This window comes from Lissotriton vulgaris, chromosome 2_1 (assembly GCF_964263255.1).
Source record: "Lissotriton vulgaris chromosome 2_1, aLisVul1.2, whole genome shotgun sequence".
Taxonomy (NCBI): Eukaryota; Metazoa; Chordata; class Amphibia; order Caudata; family Salamandridae; genus Lissotriton; species Lissotriton vulgaris.
The window spans coordinates 1,640,994,883-1,641,007,776 of record NC_141687.1 but is presented as its reverse complement, the minus strand read 5'-3'; the positions used below and the strand labels follow the sequence as shown (position 1 = coordinate 1,641,007,776).

The following is a 12,894-nucleotide window of genomic DNA, read 5'->3' as shown; positions in this document are numbered from 1 at the left end:
ATCGAGGGAAGGAAGGGCTGGATCCATGCCCACCACGTAAAGCGGTTTCATAGACTTGGCCCGGAAAAGGATTCCAAAGACTGTTTTGCGAAGGTTTCTGAGAACTGTCCCGATATTGACACTAAACTCCCTTTGCTAGATAAAACTCCGCAACAGGAGTACAGGTCTAAGTTACGGTCTAGTAAGTCAGACAGCGTTTAATTGTTTAAGTCCCCCTCGGGTGAAGCGGTTAGACAGGTTCCTGACATGTATAAGACTGTAGACCCAAATAGTGAGAGAGATAGAGAGAGAAAAATGAAAGATAAATACTGCAAAAATCTACGCAGCAGATGCATAGTTACTTTGATCATTATGTTTTTTTTAAGTATTTCGATTATATGTATAAGCTTGACGCTACATGTTTTCTTTCCTCCTCTTGGTTCACATGTACATTCTTCTTTCAATGACACTGTAGAGCACACATTCAGTGATCTGCCACCTCACGAACTATCCTATCGACTAGCACTGCGCAACAACACTTTTATCCGTATGTTACACCATTCTCACCAGACCAGCAATGTCACGAATTGCTGGGTATGTGGCCGACTCCCACCTTACCAGAAAATGAAGGGAGCTCTGCCCCTTTTTCCTTATCCGTTTTCGCACAATGGTTCGTGCGGAGCATGGTTTGCTTTAATGTCATCAATAGATAGGAAGTCCACAGTTTCCCAGGGTGATTGGATATGGGGAGACCTGAATACAGTTATGAATAAAGCATGTTTCCCAGACAAAGACGGTCTTCCCCAAAGGACAGGGACCGATCTAGAAAATGAAGTGTACGAATTAGGTAATTTTTCCCTTAACCTCATGATTCTGAACGTCCAGTCTGAGACCAATTCAGACTTACCGTTTATAACCGTCTTACCAGTGAAAGGTGAATTATGCGTTAGGAAAAATGGTTCAGTGCACCTAGGACACAGTGATTGTAATACTGTGGTTGAATTCAGTGATAAAGGAAAGTCTACTTTCAAAGCTTCTCGCCATTCATATTTTATTTGTGGTCAGACAGCTTATGTACGTCTACCCTTAGATTGGGGTGGAACATGGTATATTGCGTTCTTACTGCCACCAGTTTTTCTGGCCCCATCCGATTATCATCGAGATTCCCGACTTGTGCATATTAGACACAAGAGAGACCTTCCTCCTGTTATCGATTACTCTGAGTCAGCGTGGGACCAGTACAAGGATTACATTAAAGGATACTTCTGGTTCATAGGTCCCGTCCAAAATAGCAAAATAATATGCAGGTTAACAAGAACTCTTGAAGCAGTAGTGAACGAAACTACTTTTGCCTTAGGAAACCTGACCGAAGAGCAGTCTGCTATGAGACTTTTTGTTCTTCAGAACCGCCTTGTTCTTGACGTCATCCTGGCCGATAGGGGCGGAGCTTGTAGAGTGATCGGCTCCAGTTGTTGTGTGTTTATTCCTAATAACGCACCATCAGTGTATGCAGCAATAACAAGACTCCATAAGATAGCTCGTGAATTGCATCAGGACCCATGGTCTTGGTCCGGCTGGCTCTGGAGTGTAATAGCAGGATGGGGCTGGACCGTACTGTCATTTTTAGGGATAGTACTGCTCATAGTGTTCAGTTGCTGTCTCTGTCTGCAATGTGGCCCAGCGATTTGCGGCTTGTTTGCCACTGCTTGCATTCCCCGTCCACGTTCACGTTCCCGTGCTCAAATAAAAAAAGACGAGCAAATGATGTTATATGAACAAATAGATGGTCTCATGAAAATAGATATTTCCTAATGAGCGCAGTAGGGGACAAGGAGGGAATGAGGAAACAGGAATTTTAGGTAGTCAGTGTGTCCCCCCCCTCGCACCCTATCCATGTACCTATGCCCCATGTATGTCCATGTTATCATGTAATTCCCTTCCCGTGCCGGTCATAATAATGCCCCTGCATTTCCGTCTAATGTTAGCATGTCAGTCATTAAGCCTTCCATGTATGTAACGTTAATTCCGCACTAAGGCCTACGTTGCCAATGCCTTTACATGGTACACTTTTAAATATCGCGAAGCACACGTTTTTGTGGCTCAGCCGAGCCAGGCCCTGAATTTGGGCTCCGAGCCTCTTCTGTCTCTGAAACACTGCAGCTTAGGTATGCATCCCTGACCTCTACCTTACTCCCTGCCCAGCCGAGAGGTGCCCGGCCTGGCCTGCCTGCCAAGACGGTATTTTGCCTACAGTTATCTGCTCAGCCTCCGCAAAAACACATTCCAGTCTAGTGAAATAGGTAAACATATTTCCGCCTGCAGAGCATAGGGCCTAGCCTCCCTGTCTCCATGCAAGTGATTTACTGAACCCGTTGCCATAGTAGGCGCATGGCCCCACGCAATGCACAAAGAAATATATGCACCCACTAGCATTTAGTGATGAACGGCCTCTGCTCGAGAGACCTTTACTTCAGACAATACATCCTCCAAACACAAGATATCAGATATGCCAAAGGTGCAGGTCGTTCTGACATCCCAGACACCAGACTCCTCTACTAGTGCAAAAGTCAATCCCCCAGCCCTTCCCCGTTACATGTCATTTCACGTCATGATCAGTTGCGCGCACATGTAGGGTAAAGGTTTCTGCTGACCCTGCAGACTTTTTCTATGCATCCACCCACCTATGACACCTCTATGACTCATCAAGTGCACACCTACGTGCACGCCTCCTTACACGCCTTCTTTTACGCCCATATGTTCTTATCTCTCTCTTTTCACTTGCTCCGCCTGGAGTTTCCGCCTACCGTATTCATTACAATTGTATGGTTTTACTATATATAATGTGTGATGTTAATAAAACGTTAGATATCCCTTCCTGAACCTTAGTGGTGATGGAACCCGATTCTCCCCTGGCTCGAGCCATTGAAATAAAGCCCTTTTGAACTCGGACATCACGGACTCTGCCTCTCATTTTAGGAGCTATCCTTTATTGATATTAATGTATAGAAAAATGTCCAGGTAATTTTATTTACCACAGAAGAGTCGGCCAGGAACACACTGATGTGGCCCTGGTGGGGGCTGATGTGGAAACCTGATAAAGGAGCTCTGCTTCTGCTGCGGAGACCTGTTGCCTGCACTGTTCCCAATATGCTGCGCGGCCGCGCGAGCACTTCCCTACCCCCGAGCGCGCAGTGCCATGTGTGAAGCGCGCACAGAGGGCACATCCTGTGAGAGTATTCGCGCCGCTGCCACTTTTAAAAGGCGCGCGGCGCGAAAAACTGGCATTTCCAGATTGCAGAGGTAAGTGTTTTGATGTGGCCACTTGCGTGTGCTTTTTCTATTGCCCTGAAGCGCACGCACTGTTTGCTGTAATGTTTGCTTAGTAATGCGAGGCTGCGGGGGAGATTGTCTGCATTTATTTAGGTATCCATGTTAATTGCAGCTCCTTCACGAGCTGCGATTAACATGGATATTTAAACAAAAAGCACTCAATCTCCAATGCAGCCTTGCTTTCTTGAATATCAGAACAATACAGCAAGTTTCAAAACACAGCATGTGTTTTTTAGGCTAATCTGCCTTGTTTGCAGACTTGCAGTATTGGTTTGGTAGTAAAGCGAGGCTGCGTGCAGATTGAGTGCTTTTATTTAAATATCCATGTTAATCGCAGCTCGTGAAGGGTCTGCGATTAACATGGATACTTAAATAAAAGCACACAATCTCCCCCGCAGCCTCGCTTTACTACCAAGCCAATACAGCAAGTCTGCAAACAAGGCAGATTACCTAGAAATACACGCAGTGTTTTTAAACTTGCTGTATTGGTTTGGTAGTAAAGTGAGGCTGCGGGGGAGATTGGGTGCTTTTGTTTACATATCCATGTTAATCGCAGCTCGTGAAGGGGCTGCAATTAACATGGATACCTAAATAAAGGCAGACCCTCCTAACTCCTTTTCACAGTCTACCTGTTTGAATATCTCAAAGAGAGCTATTGTGCTATAATTGGCACATAAGGGTACCGGTGGGTACACTCCGTAAGAAGGAAGCAGCTGAGGTAACTATGCCAGCCACAATCGTTTACACGAACCACGCTGCATACTCAGAGGCTATTTGAATGATACATGTGTATTCCTCTTGTGTGTAGAAGCTAAATGCACTGTTTATTGGTTTACCTTAATGATGATACTCTTTAACAATGAAGAGTGTTGGTGTATTTTTAAGTGACACACTCCAGATCACAGTGTTAACCTACTAAAATAAGTTGATTGTTGTGAATTGATAAAACCAACACATGCATTACATACAACATAAGGTTGGAAACTAGAGCCCTTCAGTGGTTTTAAAAACGCTATGCCCCTTTGAAAATTTTCGTCTTTTGAGCTTCATAACACTGACAAAAGAGTTAAAAATAGAGAGTGAAATCTTTTTTTTGTTTTTGTTTTATATAACGTGAACTAGACCCAAAGATATCAGCTATCAGAGCGCTTTACATGAGCACCAGTTTATTTACAAATGGACGCATACATTTTTTGTTAGGCACAGGGAGATTAAGTGATCAGCCCAGAATCACAGGATGCTGAGCATCGTTGTCTCGACTCCAACCAGTTCTCCAGCTTCGAGGTCTACTGCTCTAGCCATAAGGCTACATAGGTAAGTGCCTACTCCTCTGTAATGGAAATCTTAATAAAGTTCTGGTGTAGCCAAACTCCTATAAATTATATACCAAGTCAATTGGCCTTCACCAATGTGACGGTGTAGTGCTTTCAGTGATTTGGGGATAAATTCAGCAGGTCCTCTTTACTGGGAAGTTTATTTCGAAGCAAAGCAGGCAGTTATTAAAAGTGGGAGGCATATGACACGGCCAAAACACTCCCTAGATAGGTATCCCCTGCCAGAGTGAATGTCTATATACTCATAGCTTTACACACAAAACACATGGGCGAGGAATACTTAACAAACAAGACCATAACCCAACAATAATTTGAATTTACCCTTGGGTAGAGAACACTCAGTCACATAGACCACTCACTAAAACGTGGGGGTGTGAGAACGTTATGAATCTAGAAACAAGAATTCATGCACTGTGGTGGTATTACCCCTGGTTCACCAAATTGTTTAATGCTAGTCAACTCATATCCTTCCTGTTACATCTGGCACCCTTGGTGTGGTTTTCCCCAAATGTTTTACCTCTATTCCTCCTGTTTCGCTGAATTCGTTTTTGTTGGCTCTAGAACTCTGTAGACTTTCCACTGCTAAAGTGCTTGTAAGCATGGTAAAACTGTCTTACACCCAAATGGCATTTTTAATTTAATTGTAAATCCCTAGTACAGTTACCGTATACCCATGGCTGATCAGTCATATGCAAAGAGTGGGCCTGTAGCACTTATTGAGCCACCCAGTTATGTTGCCCTTTAAAATATGGCTCAGCTCTACCATAACAGCCTGTATGTGCAGTTTCAAACTGCCAATATAAACATTGTGCCAGGCCAAAACCACCCTCCTTTTTAATGCATATGCCATTCTAAGGCAGACCCTAAACATCCCAGAAGGCAGGGAGTGTTGTACTTAAAAAGGTGGATATATACTTTTACATTTTACATGTCCAGGTAGCGAAAAACATCCAAATCCAATGTTCACTATTTCAAGTCCAGCCTCCCCCATAGGATAACGTTGGATTACCTAATTATATTTAATAACGGATTTATTTTGTTTTAGAGCAGGTAGGAATGCCTTGTTTGGTGTCAATGGTAAATTCATATTTTAGGTCACAACTCTGTAAATGCCAGTTTTTAGAAAGTTTGTATATCAAAGGGGGTATAGCCCTAAACGACAACTAGAAAGGGCATACTATTAGAAAAACAAAGAGGATCTAGTCATCACATTCATGTTATGCAATTATCATATGGCAAACCAAGAAACAATCATATGGTTTGGAGTATTTATCTACTCAATTATTCATTATTTTTTAATTGAGCATAGTAATTCACGTATGTTCACAATAGGGGAGAATTCACAATTCAAACAGTGAATGTACATTAACACAATTGACAAAAAACAGTTGATGAGAAAATATTACAATGCACATGACCATACATAAAACTTAAAACCAGTCATGGTTTCAAAAAAGAAAGAAAGAAACCTTAAGACCCTTAACGTGGCGCTGTATTTGTGAAAATGCACCATCTTTTCGTTTTTTTAAGTAAACGTTTAAAGTGACATTTGGCAGTGCACACGCATGTGGTCTGGTTCCTGGCGCACATAGCCATGGTTGGAGCGCACAGAGACCCTCCAGTGCCGCACACAGAGGAAATAAATTCGAGGAAACATTGGTTGGTTGCAACAGTCCCATTGAGGAGGAGCAGCCCCATCTGCGGAGAGTTCGAAAGCTCAAGTGGGAAGACCCACGTAAACAGAGGTGAGATCACGCCCTCCCTATCTCTCCTTTTCTCCCCCCTCTGCAGGTTATTATGAGGAGCCGGGCCCCCACTGGAGGGGAACCTGGTAGAGCGGCTGGCCGCCTGGAGTGGGATCTCTTCCCCAGATATGGGACTCCCTGAAGAGGAGGATAGCCCTCTCCAACTGTGGCGCAGGGGCTACAGGGCTGAAGGGCGTCTGTGGGAGAAATCAGACTGGTGCCCTGGCTGTGGCCTGTTTTTCTGGTGGTATTCTCCCCTCTGAGAGAAGTGAGGAAATCCGGGGGAGTAGGGACTCCTGGTATGGGCCCTGCCTGGGCAGGGAGCCATCTAGTAACTGATTTGGAAAGTGTGGAGGAAGGACTGTGATGGTACCTGGGGAGGAGTTGCTTTCGGTGAGAATCGAGGCAGAGGAGCACTAGTCTGAAAAATGGAGGTGCCTGAGCTCAGCTTGTTGGCTGCATTATCCTGTAAGAGCCAAAGAGTAGGTTTATGCCTTAATGGGCATGGACCAGAGATTATCTATGGGTTGCATAGGGTCGGAGGTGCCAGAGGCTGAGCAAGGAACAGCATACCCTGGAATTTCTGGGTGCCCCTGGTACTCTTAGGCAGTGGCAGGTGGGAGCCCATTGGGGCTGGAGACTTACTGTTGAAGTGACTAGAACGCTGTATTGTATTTACTGCGATACTGGGCACAGAGCAGGGTATAGGAAAGGGCGTGGTGCCCAGGGTTCAGCAGGGCAACACCATTACATGACACAGCAGTACATGGCACCGCAGGGCTCGCCACAGAGGACCACCAGGCAGGCTGGTGCTCAGCTCTCAGCACATCAACTGCCGTCCATTGAAGAACCCTCGAGGGCAGACTTTCTGGTGGCCATACATGTTTCAAGACCAGCCCTGGAAGCAAAATAGATTCACCTCGATCATGACTACTTCTATTACGCACAGGACATGCAAAAGGTGGCCAACAGAGTACACAAGGCTGAGGAGAGGATCAGTGAGCTCCAGACAGAGGTGCATTCACTAAGGGAACAAATGGCAAACAAGCATTGGAAATGCAATAGGTCTCTCCTTTGTTTAAGTTAACACAATTTGTTTTGTGAATGGTATTGTTTTCATTTGTATTTATTAGTGTCTGTCAGATGTTGTGATTGTATGTTGTTAGAATTGTATTTGTATAGTAATAAGTTACTGAATATAGAACTGTTTGAAAATGCAATAGGAATTGTACTTTTTTTGATTTCCGGGGGAGCAGTAGAATCCAACACTTAGCAAATACAGTACATTGGAATAAATGGGCTTTTTCAATAAATTGCAGTTAAGTTACTGCTACGTTACTTTTTCTAACTCAGTGCTGGATGCCTTGATTCAGCACTAGGACGTTTCCTGGAAACAGTTGAAAAAAATCATTTAGGTTATTGGTACAATTTTTAAAGAATATTTAAAGTTTTCAAAACTCCACACTTCGTCGTTTTTTCGAAAGAGAATTGTCAATGTTATCCTATGAAGAAAAACAGTTTATCGGCTTGCTGGTAAGTAAATGACTGTGGAAGTTAAGGTTCTGGGGTTAGACTCAGGGGTCCACCAGGGTCAGTGATGCACTGTGATTGCACCCTGCTGCCCTAGCGCCACTGAGGGTGCAGAGTGTTGAGGCCCAATGTTATCCTATGGAGGATAGGGGGGATCCAGTTCGTGGCTGCTGGCAAGCAGGCCACGGGGCTGTGGGAGCAAAGCTCCTATGGTTTAGCCCAGGGCAAGTTGGGGACCAAAGTAGCACCAAAGGTGCACCCTCAGCTGCACTAGGGCAACCGGGTGCAGGGTGCTGTTTGGAGGTCGGTGCCCCGTTGATTTCAATTGAGATTCTCCGGGACAAAGAAGCACTGCAGGCTCGGGGACGAGGATCTTTCAGGAGCGACCACCACTTCGAGGGGTAAGTTGGGATGCTGAGGGTTTGTTAGGCACCGCTGGGTTGGGCACAAAAGGTCATGGGGCGTCGAGTGCAGGGGTGCCACGGATTTTGTTACCCGCTTTGGTTGCAGTAGGGGGGGTCCTCTGGACTGAGGCTGCAGGCGTCGTCTGGAGGCAGGTCAGGGGTCGCCCGATCTCGGGTCAGGATAGTGGCAGGGACCCTCCTTGTGGTATTTTTCCACTCGAGCTCGGGCCAGGTTCAGCAGGTGGAGAGTGGGCTAGATGTGCGGTTCCTGGCTGGCACCAGAAGCTGCAGTTTAAACACGTCCAGTGTTCACGGGAGAAACAGTCTTGAAAGTGAAGGCAGGCAGGTCCTCCGGGGTTTGTGAGGTTGCTGGCTGCTGGATTTTACTATCTTCCGCACAGGCTCTAAACTATTTAAAGGCCGGAACAAAGTGAAGAGGGGCATCAAAAGAGTGTAGGGTACAGGGCCCATCCACCAATGCACCAATTCAGAAAGTCCAGCTCGAGGTATTAAAAAATGCAAACTAAAAACCCTGTTACTACCCATTTATAAAACAGGATTACACTGATGCTAAAAACCACACATGGAACCTACTTGTCCATTATAACAGCAAAAGCTGAGCTGGCAACCACAGTCGCCTAACATACAATATATATATATGTCCTGCAAAGAGGACACATTTTCTTAATTCTGTATGGTAATGTGCAGTTACCTATTTTTCTGCTTAAATCAAAGAGTAATTCATTTGAACAAATTCAGTAAATTCCCTAATTCAATTGCAATGACAAAGGACAATCACCCACCTCTTTGAATAATTTCACTGGGGCAGCTGGCATCTTCTCTTCTTCCAGGTAGGAAACCCAGTTCCATACTTTTCTTTTTGCTGGAGCAACTGTTAAACAAAGGAAAAATTTGCAGAGTGAAGGTGTTCTTGATTCGCATGCTATGATTATTTCGGCATTAATTAATTGGGTAAAGCAACTTTTCCTGATTTCAGGTCGCACTTACAGACAGTTACCACTGTATAGCGAGCGGTCATGTTGACATACCCCATACATCCACAGAACATACACATAAAATGTACCATCACAGAAAGAGGTATTTGGACATATCCTTTAAGTCATTTGATCCTGCTGTTCAACTGCCAGTAATTAGCCAACATTGTGGCCCATTAATGCTGGTATGAGCCTACAACGTTTTGCATATGTAATTACCTTTATAAAAAAAAGAGTCTACTCACGCAAAGACTGTGATTTTTTTTTTTAAGTCTTTTTTCAGGGAGACATAAAAGTAAAAGGAGGCCCCCTTATCTGTCAATTATGGGACAGGGGAGTAACATTACAAGGTAAAGATGTCCCACGAGTTAGCCACCAAGTTGGTAAAGAGTGTACTACTGGTGCCAGGCTTCTTATTGTTTAGCAATACCAATCACACAGATATAATCAAAACAGGAAATCAGATCACTGGACATAGGCCAACCATTATGGACGTCTATCAAACAGCAAATTCTACCAATATAGCACAAATATTACTTAAGTACACTCTTTACCAACTTGGTGGCTAACTCGTGGGACATCTTTACCTTGTAATTTTTTCAGGGAGAGCCTGCTCTTTCAATCTTGTTTCCTGGTGCTGTCAACATAGTCTCCTGTCACCCCCAGGCTTCAGCACTGAACCTGTTCACCTGCTCCTCCAGATGTTCGTACCCAAATTTTCTTTTTACTTTTTCTGCAAGGGACTGAAAGCTGCAAAGTGCTACTAGGTAGCCGTTTTCACTTTTTTGGGGCACTCTAGTGCATTTAAGTTTTTCTTTTTAGTTTACATATCCAACATGGCTGTCGCCGATACTGAAACGGTGTACAAAAATAACAAACATTGGCAATGCAATTGGTCTTGCATTTTTGAGAGTTAGAGATATTGGCCTTGTAAATGACAAGGGACCAGATGTTGGTAAATCTGAAATACTGATTTCTTAATAGAGAATTTTACCAATTCGCTATTAAGAAATTGGTATTTCCTATGTAGGTAAAGATTCGGTAAAAAATACTGAATCCTTAATATTCCTTATTACCAAATCGGTAATTGAGATTCACTAATAAGGAATACCTACCCATTAATTTCTATGGGCTTGGAGGCCCATAGGAATGGATGTGAAGACATTCACTATTAGTGATTCGGTATTACCGAATCGCTAATAGCTGGAGCACTTTCAAGGGTGCCAGGGTGTCAAAAGGACACCCTGTTGCACCCCTGAAATGTGCATGTTTGCACATGTGGCACACATACATGCCCTAAGGGCATGAATGTGTGGAATATGGCACTTAACAAAAAACAAAAAAGTGATTTTTTTAAAGGAAATCGGTAATTACCACCAACTTGAAGCAAGAACCTGGGATGCTTGCCATAGTTGCTATAGAACGGTGATGACTGGGTGGAGCTGTGAGTGGCATTGTTGTATGCTATCTCCGCTACCCATAGCAGGTCTACCCATTCCTCCTTACCCTGGTCCACAAAACATCGCAGATACTGTTTGAGCGTTTGATTCAGACGCTCGGTTTGTCCATCGGTTTGAGGGTGGGAGCTGGTGGACAGGGCGGTTTTGACGTGCAGCGCTGTGTTTTCCAGAACTGCGCCGTGAATTGCGACCCCCGGTCTGACACTATCACCCCCGGCAATCCATGTAGTCGTACCACATTTTTCAGGAGGAGTGACGCCAATTCGCCTGCTGTAGGGACTCTTCTGCAGGGGATGAAGTGTCCCATCTTCGTCAGATAGTCCGCAACCACCAGGATCGCTGTCATCCCTTGGTCTACAGGTAGCCCCACCACGTAGTCCAGTGATATGTTATCCCATGGCCTATCCGGGGTCGGAAGTGGACGGAGGAGCCCCTTGGGTCGCCCGTGATCGGTCTTCATGGTAGCACACGTAGGACACGCCTGTCCCCACCTCCTGACATCCACTCTCATGGTGGGCCACCAGAAATGCCGTCCCATGCTAGCCATCGTTTTTTCGAACCCCAAATGTCCAGCACATGGAGAGTCATGGCACCAGACAAATGCTTGTTTCCGTATTCTAAGCGTGGGTATCAGCAGGCACCTGCCTTTCAGGGGTATCCCATCCTTCACCTGCCATTCCTTGTGACTGAGGAGCCACCTTTGCCAAGCGAATGACCGGATCCCTCTCTGGATTCCCCTCAGGAATGTATCCGGCTGGATAACTCCCAACACCATCTGAGGGGGAATGATGGAATGTTCGGAAACAGGCATCGGTTCTTTAACAGCAGATTGGCGCGACAGGGCGTCTGCCTTCCGGTTTTCAGTCCCAGGCCGATACGTGATGTGGAAGTTGAACCCTGCAAAGAATATCATCCACCTCAACTGCCTGGGTGAAAGGTGTCTTGCTGCCGTCATGAACTGCAGGTTCCGATGGTCCGTATACACCGTAACCACATGCCTTGCACCCATCAACCAATGTCTCCATTCGGTGAAGGCGTCCTTAATAGCGAGAAGCTCTTTCTCCGCTATGTGGTAGTTGCGTTCGGCGTCGTTGAGCTTGCGTGACATGTACGCCACTGGATGAAGCACCCCAGTGTCCTGATTCCGTTGGGACAGGATGGCCCCCAGCGCCACATCCGACGCGTCTGCCTCCACCACGTAGGGGAGATCCGGATCAGGGTGAGCCAACACCGGTGCCCTACCAAAGGCGTTTTTCAGGGCCTCAAAGGCTGCGTTCGCTTCTGGGGACCAGACGAACTCCTTGGACTTCCTCAGCAGCTGCGTGATCGGGGCCACCAACCCTGAAAAGTCATCTATGAATCGCCTGTAAAAGTTGGCGAAGCCAATGAAACTTTGGACGTCTTTTACTCCTTGAGGCACCGGCCACTCTTTCACCGCCTTGATTTTGCGTTCTGCCATCTCCTGGCCGTCCGGACTCAGCATTACCCCGAGGAATTCCACCGATGTGACGTGGAAATCACACTTACTGAGTTTGCAAAACAGCATATTCTCCCTCAGCTTCTGGAGTACAGTAGAGACGTGGTGAATGTGCTCCTCCTCATTGGATGAATAGATGAGGATGTCGTCGATATAGACTACCACGTATACATCCAATACCTCTCGAAACACCTCATTCAGAAAGTACTGAAAGGCTGCAGGGGCGTTGCACAGGCCGAACGGCATGACGAGGTACTCGAAAAGGCCGAACCTGGTCTTAAAGGCGGTCTTCCACTCATCCCCGTCTCTCATGCGCACGAGATGGTATGCCCCCTTTAGATCCAACTTAGTGTAGATACGAGCTTTCTTGACCTGCTCCAAAAGAACACTGATGAGTGGCAAAGGGTACCGGTTCTTGATGGTGATTGCGTTTAACGCCCTAAAGTCCACGCAGGCTCTCAGCTCTCCGTTGGTCTTTGAGATGAAGAAGAGTGGTGAGGCGGCCGGGGACTTGGATGGACGGATGAATCCTAGCTTGAGGAGTTTATCTAGGTACCCCCTGAGATGCACGTTTTCTGATTCCGTCAGGGCATACAGCCTGCCACTGGGAACGCTCGCTCCGGGCACCAGGTCGATCTGA

The 12,894-nt window shown here is 45.8% G+C and overlaps 1 protein-coding gene across 4 annotated transcripts in view; it reads right to left on the bottom strand.

Annotated features, from left to right (window-relative positions):
* The window catches only part of L3MBTL3 (L3MBTL histone methyl-lysine binding protein 3), a 713,216-nt gene that overhangs the window by 429,672 nt on the left and 270,650 nt on the right, over positions 1-12,894 (bottom strand). For all 4 annotated transcript variants that reach the window (XM_086957521.1, XM_086957523.1, XM_086957520.1 and 1 more), the window contains exon 7: positions 9,126-9,214. In XM_086957521.1, coding sequence (XP_086813647.1) covers positions 9,126-9,214 — 89 coding nt within the window. The remainder of the gene's footprint in view (positions 1-9,125; positions 9,215-12,894) is intronic.